Raw genomic sequence first — 14,291 nt, 5'->3', positions numbered from 1 at the left:
GCAGCCCGGCAGCAGCAGGAAGGGAGTAGGCAGAGCAGGGTAAGGGAAGGAGCACTGTTCCAGGAGTCCGGAATTCTGGATTATGTCCTGACTCTGGTCCTGACTTCTGCTACTGAGGGAGGGCCATTTCCTGTCTCTGGGCCTTGGTCTCCATCTGGGCTCTGTCAGGGCCCCTCCAGTCCTCATGCAGGCCAAAGAACATAGGACGGAGGTGCAAAAGTCACCCAGACCCTACACGGGCAAGTCCTGTCGCATCTCTGCAAAATAGGCGGTGACCGAACCCATCCCACAGATATGTGTTGTGAGGCATAAATTGTACAGTATGCTTAGCACTGGGCCTGGCTCTAAACAGAAATAACTATTTTTCATATTTTTGGAGTCAGCGAGGGAACATCTTGTCCCCATATTTCTTAGGAGGAAATGGAGGCCCCAGTGGGAAAAAGACCTGCCATAAGTATTCCTAACCAACAGTCGGACTTGAACTTGAGTCCTCTAACTGCAGGCTGTGTCTTCTAACTGCCATGGCCCTCTGTCCCCTGGCTCCCTGCTTCCCTCTGCTCTGCAAGCAGTGCCTCCTACGGGGGACCCTGCAGGGGACAGTGCTGGCCCCTGCCCCCCGACTTCTCTCCCAAGTGTAAGCCTGGCTTTACTTGCTGCCATTCATGAACCAAATGGCCCTCCACCTAGACAGACCCCCTGCAGGATCATTTCTCCCTTGGCCCACTTTCCACCGATTCTGCCCCCCACGCTCACTGCCCTTAGTGGGACAGGCCTCGTGGGGACCCTTCCGATGGCATGTTCTCTGTGGTACCCTGCCCAGACCCTGTAGGACCCTGAGGCACTTGGGTGTGTGTGTGCGAGTGTGTACATGTGGGCTGTGCAAGGTGGGATGTGAGTGGGCTGGCACAATGCTTCCCAAGCTCTGATTCCCCCTGTACCCCCCACCGCTGCCATGGCCCAGGAACTTGGCCCTGGCCCTAGTTCTTTTCTTTTCCATCCCATCGACATGGGGTATAGCTTGTGTTCCCGTTCCCTCTCTTAGCATGCTGGGGCTGTGCTCAGCGACCTCTGGGGCTCCCGCCCCCAGCCACCAGCCTGTGGCGGGCAGGCCAGCTCTCGAGTACCACAGGCGTGTTGCAGATGGGCACACACGTGCTGGCTCGCATGCCTGCCATGGCCCTGGCAGGAACGGTCCCCCGCCATGCAATCGGCTCATTCTCTCCACATCCCAGAGGCAGGCCTGGCTCCTTACTGCCCGCCACCACCAGGCAGAGCTGCCAGGCTTGTGGGCACAGGGGAGGCAGTGAATTAGCTGTCGTGGGGGGCAACAGTCAAATCCAGGATGGGGCGGGAGGGCCCGTCCAAGGCAGTGCCCATACCCTGAGCTAAGCTCTCCAAGATTCCAAGCGGGTGTGTGCATAAGAGAGAGTTGCCAAGGAGACCTTTGGGTCTTCTCCCTCCTCTCCAGCCATCTCTCTGGCACCAGGTCCTGCGTGTCGTGCCGTGTCCCACCTTCCTGCACGGGGTCTGGGCTGGGGAGGACAAGAGGAGGCAGGAGGGAGAGAGGGAGAAATAAAGGGGCGGGGGAAGGCACTGGAAGGATAGGGAGGATTGAGAAGAAAGCACTTTGGGGAAGGAGGAAAGTGGGGTAAAGGTGGGAAAGAGAAAGGAGAGGAGGAAGAGGAGTGAAAAAGAAGACAGAGGTAGGAAAGGGTGACCAAGAGGGGTGGGGGGCGGGATGGAGTGGTGCAGGGCTAGGTCGCCCTTGCTCTCTGAAGTCACACAGGTCACCTCCATGGTTGCTGTCAGAAACAGGGAGGGAGCTGGCCATGAGCCTCTGACCCTCTTGTCCCCCTAGATCTTCCAGTGACCTGAGGGCAAGACCTCCAGACAGGTGTTCTGCATTCTACCTGCTTCTCTTCACCAGTGGGGGGCTGGGGCTGGGGCCCCGAGCCCAGGAACTGGATGGTCAGGCCAGCTCCCAGCTGAGCAGAACTTTCACCTCCTTTGTCTGGAACTTCAGACTCCCATTCATATAGCCACAGGGACCCGTTTGCCATTTGTTTAATGTATTAACTTCTAAAGCCTCATTAAGTGAGCTGAGAGGTCTCTGAGCCCTCTCATCCCAGCCCCTGTCCTTTGTCCTACAGGCATTGCTTGGACCTGGCTGGGGCCAGGTGATGCTCAAACCAGGAACTCAACTCCAGTGGGACTGCAAAGTGCTAGGAGCAAAGACATGATACGTGCTTCCACGATTCAGACAGAGCAGAGTGAGGAGAGAAGGTTTCTTTCTGAGTCTCTTAATAGTAATAATTTCCCATCTCTGAGCATTTACAGAGTGTCAGCGGCTATGCTCATCTGCTCATCTCCTTCCTCCTTAAACAGCCCGGGAGATAGGGAATATTGCAGATGAGGAAACTGAGGCACAGAGAAGTTAGGCAACTCATCTAAAATCCCACAGCCTATAAATGGTGGAGCCCCTCTCCTCTCCCCTGGACAGTGACCGAGGTGGCCTCAGAGGTCACTAAGGTCTGTTGCAACACCTTCATGAATGGATGCCTCTCCCAGGAAGGGCTAGAGGGTCTGGGCGGGATGGTGGCCGTGCGGCCCTTCCCCCACTTCCCCTGCATCTGCCTCTCACCCCTGGCAGCCTCAGCTTTCCATGCCCAGCCCGCTCCCACCAGCTGTGCGGCCCCGAGCAAAGGCCTCTCTTCTCTGCCTCTGAATTGCAACGTTGGCGGCAGGAGCAGGAAGCATATTGTGCGCAGAAACAAAACGGAGTGGTTTTTCCTTTTTCTGAAGGTGGTAATGGTGCAATTAGTGGCTAAGCCATTACCCCTCCTCCCTAGCTCGCCTCCTCTCCCTCCCCTCGGCCTCCCTCCTGTTTCTCTCCTGGGAAGAAGTGGCTACGTCCTGAGTTGGAGAGCCAATCCCATCATTCTCTCCCACCCCTGATGCCCAGGGAGAGGGGCAGAATTGTGGGAGAGGGTAGCCAGACGTCTCCAGGGGCCCCAGGCCCCAAGGTAGTGAGTCAGGGACCCGCTAGGGTTGGGGATTACCAAGAAGTGGACAATATGTTCAGCAAGTGAGGTGACCAGTAAGGCAATTGGAAGGTTCAGAGGGGTGGGTTAGCAGCTCCGAAGGTTGGGATCTTGGACCCTTTTATCTCACCTGGGCTCCTTGTGGGCAAATGCTGGCATGAGACCTCAGCCTGGTGGGCTGTGAAATGAGCTTGAGTGGAGGAGGTGGGTGTGAAATTCTGAGTCCAAGCGAGAGTGATGGGGGTGGTCATGGTCCCGCTTTAGACCTTCCTTTTCCTCTTCCAGAAACTAAAAAGAGGCCTCATGTTTACATACTTCCCAAAGGCTTCCACAGCCCTTAACCCACTCCCTCTTCACAGCCTTCCTCTGCAGTGGCAACTTTGTTCTGTTTTGCAGAAAAGGACGCCGGAGGATCAGAGAGGGGCAGTGACTTTCCCAGGGTCACACAGCTCACAAACCGCAGAACTGGAGTTGAACTCAGATCCTTAAACTCCAACCATTTTCCTTCCAAACCACACCTCCCCCACCCCCAGGCTTGAGTGAGATCTTGGGGCCATGGATCTGGCTGCTGCCCTGAAGAGTTGAACTTGGCAGGGAAAAAGGGGAATGAGAAAGAGAGAATGAGGATTTCAGGGCAGGCCCATGGCCACTCCCCTCCATGCCAGGCCATGTTTCCCTCCGCACTGCCGCCTCCGCCTCTTTCACCTTGACTTGAAGCACAAGCAGAAACTGGGACATGAGCCCCAGGAGACCAGATCTCCATGGTCCCTCTGGGGGCATGGAATGGAGGAGAGGGGTGGGGGTGAGCGGGCCGGCAGGGCCGTTCCCTCCAGAATCCCAATGTCTCCTCTGCACTTGTCCCTCAAGCTAGAGCACCAGTGGGATGGACAAGGTGGCAGAGAACGAGAACACAATAAGGAAGACAGAGACAGAGGCAAAAAACAAAATACAGAGGGGAGCAGAGAGACAGTTACAGACTACAGTGATCCACTGGGAGAGAGATCCCAATGAATTAGCCATCGCTTCCTGTAAACCTTGGAACCCGGCTGTTGCCAGGGCAACGGGGCAATACCTGTCTCTCCAGAGGAGATGAAGTTGCCAGGGTAACTGCATCCTGTCTTTCCTGGGGACCATCCCAGAATGTGGCACCCACTGGACGTTACCATGGCAACTGCCTTTTTGCCCCACTTAATCCCATCCTGTCTGCTACAAGGGACCCACAGTTGGAGGTGGGGGAGGTGGGGAGAGAGACGATCACTTGTGGATTAAGTTTGTTCTTCTCCCCCTCCCCAGGCTCCTTGGTCAGTCCACCACCGTGGGGGTGCCGGGTCCACCCGCCCCTGGGCCCACACAGGCCTGCAGCATTGTGTGCGGCTAGGGCCAGGGCGTCCGGGAGCAGGTTTTGCAGTGGAAGGCAGGCAGGTGTTGGGGAGGCAGTTACCCGGGCAACGGGAACAGGGCGTTTCGGAGGTGGTTGCCATGGGGACCTGGATGCTGACGAAGGCTCGCGAGGCTGTGAGCAGCCACAGTGCCCTGCTCAGAAGCCCGGGGCTCGTCAGTCAAGCTGGTTCTCGGCTCTCACTCGGCAGCACAGGCAGGCGAGTGGCCCTTAGTTCCAGGAGCAGAGCAGCAGAGCCCCAGTCCTGGTCCTCCAGCCCCAAGCCTCGCCTGCCCACCCAGCGCCAGGATGGCCACCATCACCTGCACCCGCTTCACGGAAGAGTACCAGCTCTTCGAGGAACTGGGAAAGTGAGTTGCACCTCAGAGAGTTCTGGAGGGTGCAGGGGGTCAGCGTCACGGGCCGGGAGTGTGCACCTGCATGCTTCCTGTGCACGCACAGGGAGGAAGTCTGCATGTTTGAGGGGACATTTGCCCAGAGCTGGGTGTAGGCATGTTCACGGGTGCAAAGAGGTGCCAAGGCCAACCAGCTGAGTGTGTGTGTAGGGGTGAAGGGCTAGTGGTGCACGCCAGTATGCACGCACGCACACAAGCATACACACACAGACACACGCACCCGAGTGCACACTACTGGGCACACACAGATTTCTAGACACTCAGGGTTAAAAAAGGATCTTCCCAGGCAGCTAAATCCGGGGCCAGAACCCCCTGCTGACTTTCTCGGGAGGTGTTCATCTGGCCTCAACTTGGACACCTCTGATGGGAGAGAGTTCGCCATCTCCCAGGTAGACCCTCCTGACTTCAGGCACCACCAGCAACTGTGCAGAGTGGCCAACTTCTCTGTGAAAACACATCCCCTCCCTCCCTCCTTCCCTCCCTCCTCCCAGCTCCTCTTAGAGGGAGGGCATCAGTATAGCAGGGGTGAATAACTAAGGGCCTGTGGGGCTCCCGGGGTGTGGAGAGGCAGGGAGGGGCACTCGGGCAAGTTGGGGGGAGCACTACCATTTCAGGGGCTAAGTGGTATACCAGCTCCGGTTCCTTGGCAGTGTTGTCCGGCCCCAGAGCTCATTTTATGCCCCCTGATGACTGGTGTGGAGAGAAAGGTGTGAGGATGGGGGAGAGGAGAGCCTCTTGGGGTCGTGGAGTGTCAGAAAAGCATCCTAGACTCTCCCAGATCGGTCCAGGGAGGCCCCAGGGATGGCTCAGGGGAAGGGTACAGCTTGGAAGCAGACTTCGCCCCTTGGGCAAAGCAGCTCCCCTGCCCGGGGTGGTCTTGGCCAGGGCAGCAGGAGTGCTGGGGAAAGGGGCGCCGGGAGCAAATCTGCGCCAGTGTGCAGTCCAGAAGGGCACATACCAGTGTGTCTTTTGATGTGTGCTGTATAAGGACTGACTCTGGGGTACACGTATGTGCTCCAAGAGTGTATGCAAATGTTCACACGGGTGCACCGGCAGGAGGTGCTGGCATGAACCACATGTGGAGGGCCTGCAACTGTGACAGCGTGCAAGGGGCCCATGGGGTACCGTGGACCGGTTCGCACGGGGGTGCGGGCGTGAACGTGCGTCACTGTGTGTGCACACGTGTGGCAGGTCAGAGCTGCGTGCACGTCAGCCGGAGACGTGTTTGAGGCCTGGGTCTGTGCAAATATGTGTCTGTGTAAGGATGTGTGTATGGGACTTGGGCAGAGTGGTATCCCTTGGAGGTCCGGACATGCACATTTGTGTGGGGATGGGGGGGGCATACACATGGGAAGGTTTATATGCGTGTGTGTGAGGCCTGGGCCAAAGGCTCGGGTGGGAGTGTGGGTGTTGAAGGCATGTGTGAGCTCATGCTGGTGTCTGCATATGTGTGGGAGGTGGGCCTGTGGCTGTGTACAAGTAGGCTGCCTGCACACACACACACACACCACACACACACACCCTCTCACACTCACATACCAGGCTATCCTGGCACTCCCAGGTACATACCAGGTCCCTTGTACAGGTACACACCCACGTGCAGGCATGTAGTCATTCTTGCCTGCAGACTCACTGTGCTTCTGAGTGTGTTTCTGTGCTGGGGGCAGGGGCGGGCTGTAGGCACGAGATTCTCTGGAGGTCTGATATTGTCTGCTGTAGGGCGCAGAGCCCCTGCCTGGCGGGGTTCCCGTGCTCCCCCCTCCCGGAACGCCAGGGTTCCCCCATTAGCTGGGAGCTGCCTTTCAGGGAATGGCCGAGGCTCGGTGCTGGGAGGGCTGCGTCACATAGTACAGGGAAATGGAGTTGAGATGTGACTCAGGCCCTTCAAGTGAAAATAAAGTGATGTTTTGCCCCAAGAGGAGATGGATATCATGAAGACCGGATGCTTGGTGGAGGGGAGAGGGGGCGACTTGGTGCAGAGAGCCTTTGCGAGTCTTCTCGACCCCACTGCCTGCCAGGACCGGGGCAGGGGCAGAATTCCAGAGGACAGGGAGTCCTGGTGTAGCCATGGCAGGCAAAGCGAGGGTGGCAGGTACGGCTAGTCCGTGATGGATTGATTTCAGACCTCTTCCTTTCGGAACCATAAGGGCTCCTAACCTTTTTTAGGTCGCGTATTCCTCCAGGAATCTGATGAAAGCCCAAGTCTACATTCTCCGGAGAAACACACAGATCTACAAAATGTTGCGGACAATGTCAGGAGCTTGCAGGACCTTAGGAAGACTGGGGATGGGCCTGGGCTGAAGGATGCTTGTAATGGGAGGGAGTGAGGCTTCCCGCCTCTGATGCAGGGGTTAAAAAAGCCAGGGTACCTCAGGGAGCAGCTGGGACTTGTGGTCTGCAAGCCAGGCACCCAGTGGGGCAGGTAGGGGCAGTGCCCAGACCATGACCCAGGCCCTGGAGCTCATCACCCATAGCTCTGTGACACTGGCCACATGACGCACTCTTTTCCCCCTGTAGTCTGGAGATAAAAGCATTTGCTGTGAGGATGCAGTAAGATGGCACGCGTGAAGACCTAATGACAAGCCTGACACACAGTGGGCCTTCAGCAGGGACTACTGTCGGGATCACTGTTGTCCAAGGCGAGGCAGGCTGAAGCCCAAGGCTGGGGACTGCCACAGGTTTACCTTTTGTCTGGACTTGGCCCAGCTTGGGGGAAGGGCCTGACCCAGCTCCCCTTCTGTGGGGAGAAGCCAAGAAGATGTCTGCAGGGCCCAGCCTTCCACTGTGGACCCACAATCCCCGGCGGCCTGGACCCTGTGGTCAGCCCCCAGAAGCTGAGTCCCCATTCCAGGAGCCCACTTCAGATCACTGGCAGGGCGACTTGCCAAGGCAGCTGGCACAGTCCTGCAAGGGAGCAGGGAAGGCACTGGAGGTCCTTCTGCAGGGCCCTGAGCTGCCTGGCTGGAGAGGAGCTGCCTGGCTGGAGAGGAGGGCACGTGTCTGGAGGGCTTCGTGGCATCCCACTCAGTGAGCCCTGGCTTGTGACTGCAGGCCTTCTAGGAGTCCAAGGCAGGGCTGGCTATGGATGTAAGAATAGCTGCTGCTTTCCCACCTGATGGGCAGCCAGCTGGGTGGGGAGTGATCCTGAGTCCCAAGGGCCCTCGGCAGTGGCTTCTGAGGCCCCTCGGTGCTCCTGGACAAAGGTCCCACTCTGCATAGGGTGCACATAAGTAGGATCTTGATTCCAGGTCCCCTAGAAGGTTAAGGTGGAATCCAGAGACTGGTTCACTCACTCCTCCCTGACCCCCACCCTTCTTCCTCCCAGAAGATACAAGAAATAAAAGCCCATAGGAGCACCAGAGCTTGTTGGGAAGCCAGCTGTGGTAATGGCAGCTTCGTGGTCAGAGCGGGTCTGGGCAGCCGAGCCAGAGCTCCGGGCAGAACCCAGGATGTGGGAGGAAGGGATCTGGTTCTAGGAGGCAGAGAAGGAGGATGCCTCCTCCAGCCTTTTGACATTCTCTGGGCTTTGGATCCCACTTCCAGGAGAGGTGAGGGAGGCAGAGAATTGCTCTGCAGCCTGTGTAATCATGGAGTGGTCCAGAAGGAGGTTTTACTTGAGAGAAGGAGAGCGAGGGAGGGAGACCAGATAGAGGGCAGCCTGCTCTTCTCTAGAAACTGGGATATGAAATCGACTGGAGGGCAGTGTTGGGCTGGGGGAGGGGCAAGCCAGGTGGGCAGAGGGACGGGCAAGAGCTGGTTCTGGAGCTTTCTGCCCCTTTTACCCGAATGGTGTGTGTCAGGAACTGGGCCTGGGCGGGGGGACCTGGGGCCCAGAGGCTGCTTCCCACACTGAGGTACCAGGAACCCGGATGCTGTGGTTGCCTCACGGGAGACAAGCTCTAACATCCACCAAGCAACCCCTCCTTCCCTGGCTGAGCTATCAGGAGGCTCTGTAGGGTAATGCTGGGGAGAGAGAACCCCCAAAGATGGGGGTGTGCTTTCATTTTGCTTCTAATAGCCTCTCACATTCACAGAGCTCTGGGGTCAGTGAGGCAGCTCTCCATCCATTAGCTCTGAGGAAGGCAGAGGGCTTCTGCACCGTCAGACAGAGGAACAGCTGAAGCTTGAGGAGGGGGAGGCCCAGTGTGCAAGCGTCCGGCATTTGGGGGGGCAGTTCATGAGAGGGACCCCTCTTGCTGTTGCGTCCAAGGAACACTGTTAGGGCAGAGGGGCCGCCGCTTCTGGGCAAGAGAATTCTGAGCTGAGGCTTATTTTCCAGTCATGACTCTGCCTCGGAGTTACTGGACCACCCCGTGTGGATCCCCTGTCCTTTGTGAACCCCAGCTTTACCATCTGTGAAATGGGATCAGAATAACTCTGCAGATGCTGAAATGCCCCAGTAGAGGTGCTACCCTCTTTAGCTTCCCTCTGTGGAAGGCACACTTGGGAAATTTCCGACTCCCAGAACATCAAACTGGGAGGACCCATACACTGTCTATTTATAGCCTAGATGGTGGAACCAACACCCAGAGAGAAATAGCCCCAGGCCATAGGAAGAGGCTATGCTAAAGTCAAAGTAGGGGACCAGATCCTGTGCAGGGACCGAAGACCAAGGATGGGATGCTGGGTTAGGGGTGAGGGGCAGGGAGGTCCTCAAGGTGGAGGGTGCAGGACCAGGGAAGGGGACAGACTTTCCTTCCTCCCCCTCCAAGCCACCCGAGAGGCAGGCACGCACGCACATGTTCTGGTGCGTGCCGCAGCCCTCCGCCCCCACACAGCCGCCCCCACACAGCCCGAGACACACTGACACTCCACCGAGCCTCCCTCCTGCCCGCCCGCCTCCCCACACAAGCACACAGTGACACCGCTGCCAGCACCCCTGCAGTCTGGGACCCCGGCCTTCCCTGTGTGGGGAAGGCGAGCCTCGGAGCCCAAAGCCTGCTTCCTTGTTGCGCATGCGCGGGTTCCGACAGAGAGTCCGGCACGAGTGTCCCTCCCAGCGCAGGGAGAGCAAGATGATGCTGACTGGGCTTCTGAGTGTCCCTCAGGGTGGGACCAGCACAGGACCTGCTCCCCAACCCTGCCCTCCCCCATTTGTACGCCTCTCCCTGTGCCAGAGTCCACCTTCTTCTGCACGCAGGCTGCCTGTATTGCTTTCTCTTTGGAGCTTCTCTGGGGCACAGTAGGAAGCCTGCCCCTTCCCCGCCCCAGGCCAGGCCAGCGCAGACCCCAGAGTAGGTCCCCACCAGCTGAGGCCTAGCCCAGGCTTTCCAGGATATTACTGCTCCCAAGATGTCTGTGCTGGAGAAAGTAGAGGGCCTTGGGGATCACATAAAAGGAGGAACATGTCTGTGCCTCTTGGATCCATGCAACAAGTGTTTCCTGAGCACAGCCCTGAGCCTAGCCCAGGATGTCCCATAGGCAAGGCTTATGCGGTCCCTGCCCCTTGAGGCTCACAGCCTAGTGGAAAGTGGGCATGAGCTGGGAGGAAGGGTCGGATGCTTAACCGACTAGGTCACCCAGGCGCCCCCAGAAGTTATTACTTAAATGCAACTAGGTAAGGACTACGAGCACAAACACAGAGCTATGAGATGCACAGACACAGCTAGTTGGGATGGGGAAGGTATCAGGGAAAGCTCCCCCGAGGAGGTGACACTGGGGAGCTGGAGGTTGAATCAGAGTTAGTCAGAAGGAAGAAGATGGAAGAGTGTGCTTCAAAGTGGGAACAGCACAGGCAAAGGCTCTGAGGTGTGTTATTTAGCCCCAGGGAGGTTGGGGATTCTGCTCTTCTTAGGCCTGCTCAGTCTGCCCCCGACTTTTGGGTGCTTAGGGCCCAGAGAAAATTGTAAAAGCCTTTCCTAGATGATCTTAAAGAGGGAGCCTGGCAGGGTGGGGCAGTTCTGGAAGCCAAGCCAAGGGAGGGAAAGCTGAGGAGCCGGAGGACTTGAGCAGGAAGAAAGGACCCCTCTGAGAGGGCTTGAGGGAGCATGTCCTCTCCTCTCCTCTCCTTCCCCCTCTCCCCTCCCGTCCCCTCTCAGCTGGTGTCCTCTCCTGTGCAGAGCCAAAGTGGAGAGGAACACAGAGGTGGAGCTCAGCTCAGCATAGGCAGGACTTCTGAATTATGAGACCCGCTCGTCTCCCACCACCACGCCCCAACTCCAGGCCCCCAGATGGACACGGCCTCAGGAGGCAGGGAACACTGTGGCCCCAGACAGGCACACACTCACAGCCCTCCCCACCCCTTGCCTCCATCTTCCTCCTGCCTTCGCTGGTGAGATGGCACAAGCATGCAGTGGGAGATGGTTTAGGGGCCAGAATATCCTCAGGTTCACTCGGAATGGGGAGTGCTCCTTTGTCCTTCGGATCGAGAACTCAGGCCCAGAGAGGGCCAGGGTCCTGCGCAAAGTCACACAAGCCAAAGACATACAAAAGTAGGGCACTCCAACCTCTTTCCAGTCTGGCGCTTGGCCCCCTTAGCCCTTGGAGCCTCTCTCTCTGAACCTCTGGAAGCCTTCAGGGTGTGCAGGTTCATGTAGCCTGGGAAGAAAGCAGACCTTCCGCATCGCCCCCTGCTCTGTCTGCTCTGGTCCTATCTCCAAGGTCTGAGAATATTTTTCAAGTTCCCTTTTTGTAACCCATTCAAGAAAACCCATGCACAGCCAAAACAAGAAATATGTTGGGACTTCTGTTGGTTCAATGTTCCCCTCAGCAAACAGAATCTTCCGGTTCCCAGGCCTTCTGTGTCCCCCACGAGACTTCTGCTGGGTTGGCATGGGGTAGGTCTGTGGGGTAGGGGACAGCTCAAAGACACCGAGTCCCTGCCGCATCTTCTGGAGCCTGGCCGTGGGTGGCTGCAGCCTGGGATGGGAGGAGGGAGATGTGTGGCTTCAGTAATAAGGTCCTAGAATTTTCTGGCTGTAAAATGCTGTCTTTTGTGGAGTTCTGGGCAGAGCTGCTATGGTGAGCTGGGGAGGAGAGAGAGAAAAACCAAACAAATGGGGTCTCCAGCCCCCACAGGCCCTCTCTCCTCTGATCTGTTTGCCATTTGGGGACCTGAATAGCTGTGTTTTGTTTGTTATTTTAAAAGGGCATCACCGCTTGAAAAGAAATAACTAAGGGAGAGTGGGTTTAGAATTGACCCACAGCTGATTTCACAAATAGGCAAACTGAGGCCCAGAAAGGTGAAGGGATTTGCTTAAAGCTCTCAAAGGTAGGTGTTTTGGAAACAGAGTATCCCTTCTGTTTCTCAGCAAACCTAATCCCAGCTTTTTAACTTTTCAGGAAATCTAGGACTCCTCAGAGAATCTCATCTGACCCACAGGCACTTTTCCTAGAAAAATGCACACTCATGACAACCAACAGAATGTGTGTATCATTCCCGCAGATCCCTCTGCCCTAAAGCCCACAGACCCCAGGTGAGGGGCCCCTCTGATCTGAGAGGAGGGGTATTGGAGAGAGCAATGGACGATGAGTTGGGAGTCCTGGGTTCAAGGCCTTGGCCTCAGTTTCCTCATCTGTGAAATGGGGAAAGGGTGGACCTCAATGGGAAGATATCACTGGTCACGGCAGCTCCTCTTGCAGCCACATGTGGCCCACATCCTGGCCCCTTGGTGGAGCTGCTCTGGTGGCCGGCCCCAGCTCTGTCCCTTCCCCCAACATTTTGCCTCCATCTACTCTGGCTTCCACACCCCTAGGCCTTGCTCTCTGCTGAGTGATCAGATCAGCTAACCTGGGCTGTGAGCTACTGACCACCAAGGGGTTCAGGATACTAATCCTCTCATAGATAACAGGTCTGCCTGCATTTAACTGGGAAGTTTCTGGAATCACCCCAGCTCATCTCAGAGAGGGAGAATGCTTAGGTGTCTTAACTGAGAGTGGGGAGACTTTCCTCGGGAGATCAGATTTTGGTTATGAGCTGCCTGTCACGTAGCATCCAGACAAGATGATGAGTGGCTAGAAACTCTGGACTGGAATTCTGGAAAGAGGAGGGGTTGTAGAGATGCAGGTTTCAATTTTGTATGGCAGTCCGTGGCTTGTGCCATTTGCACGGGTGGTGGGATCACAGAAAGCTTTGTGAAGTTGATGAACAGAATAATGCACAGACACAGAACCATTTTATTGACAATATAAGGGTGTTCATGACCACCCAGGGCCTCCCCAGGGATTCCCAGCTAAAGCCCAGGTGGAGGAGATGGAAGGAAGTGATAAGAGGGCAGAGGAGAGAGAACAGAGGGTAGTGATCTTGGGGGAGAAGAGGCGGGGTGCCAGAGAGAGTGCAGCCACCTAGAAATGAAAGGGAAGCTGGGCCTCCAAGCCTGAGGTCAGTGAGGCCAGATGTCGCCTGGTGTGGGGCAGGCAAAGTGGATCAGGTCCATTGGGGCTGCAGGGGCTTGGGGGGGCATTGGGTGGGCGGGCCTGGCACAGCTTCCTTCCAGGGAGCCCGGGGGTGGGCACCAGATTGTGGTGGGTTCATGAAGTGTGGGAGGTGGAAAGAGGAGGCAGCGGATGTCGGACACTTGTTCTGGAAGTTTGGCAGCAAAGAAGGAGGAAGGAAGTGGCCCAAGCTGTTGGGTCGAGAGAAAGGTTCGTGGTTTTTAATTTAAAAACTTTGGGGGAGCAGGATGATGATTTTTCCAGAATAAGGGAGACATGTGTGCGTTTGAGGAAGCAGCCAATGAAGAGAAGACCCAGTAATTATCAGGACCCCTGACAATTCAAGGGTCCGGTGTGGAGGGGAGTTATCTCCAAAAGGCCCCCATAAACAGTCTTCTGCCTGCTGAGACCCAGGGGCCTGCGCTGGGCTCTGGGCAGCTCAGAGTAAAGGTGGGGCCATTTACTTTAGAGGAAATTGGCAGGAAGCAGTCTTGGGTAGTAGGAACCTCTTCCCAACCCTGTGTAGGAGAGACTTCTCACAAATGTCCCAGGAAGAAGTGTGGCTGAGGGTCCTCATCCCTATCTTGCAAATGGGGAAACTGAGGCCCAGAGGGTAAACAAGCTGGTAGCCACGCTGGGTGAGGACCCAGCTCTTTCAACTCCCTGTCGATTGTTCCCAGGCTCACCTGGCTTCCACGTCAGCACTTTGGGCTGTTTTAGGCCAGCAAGAGTGGTGAGCCCCCTGTGGGCTGACAGCCAGCAACTCCCAGGACACTGAGCCTGCCAGGCAGCCAGAAAGCAATTTCCCAGTGTGAATCTTGCTTTTCACGGCCCATTAGCACATTCCCTATGTTCTTAGCCTTGCTGGACCCACTCTCAGAGCGCCCTCTCCATCTGTCTGTTGGAGGGCAGGGCGGGGCCTCCCTGCCTGCTTGTGTCCACACCCATGGGGCAGGGTGCTCTACCCTGGGTTGCAGCCCCTTTCCCTCCTCACCGTGGCCTCCGCAACCTCCTCTCCTGGATTTCCTCTTCCCCGAGCTTGGCAAACAAGGTCCATTTTGTTTCTGATGATGCCAGCTGTTC

At 56.8% G+C, this 14,291-nt stretch overlaps 1 protein-coding gene across 2 annotated transcripts in view; it reads left to right on the top strand.

Moving 5' to 3' along the window:
* Positions 1-4,561: 4,561 nt before the first annotated feature.
* Positions 4,562-14,291, top strand: part of CAMK2A (calcium/calmodulin dependent protein kinase II alpha) — a 57,925-nt gene continuing 48,195 nt past the window's right edge. For both annotated transcript variants that reach the window (XM_059417158.1, XM_059417157.1), the window contains exon 1: positions 4,562-4,790. In XM_059417158.1, coding sequence (XP_059273141.1) covers positions 4,729-4,790 — 62 coding nt within the window. In that variant the 5' untranslated portion in view covers positions 4,562-4,728. The remainder of the gene's footprint in view (positions 4,791-14,291) is intronic.

The sequence above is a fragment of the Mustela nigripes genome, chromosome 12, assembly GCF_022355385.1.
Source record: "Mustela nigripes isolate SB6536 chromosome 12, MUSNIG.SB6536, whole genome shotgun sequence".
In the NCBI taxonomy this organism is placed as follows: domain Eukaryota; kingdom Metazoa; phylum Chordata; class Mammalia; order Carnivora; family Mustelidae; genus Mustela; species Mustela nigripes.
This window is presented reverse-complemented; position numbering and strand designations above follow the sequence as displayed.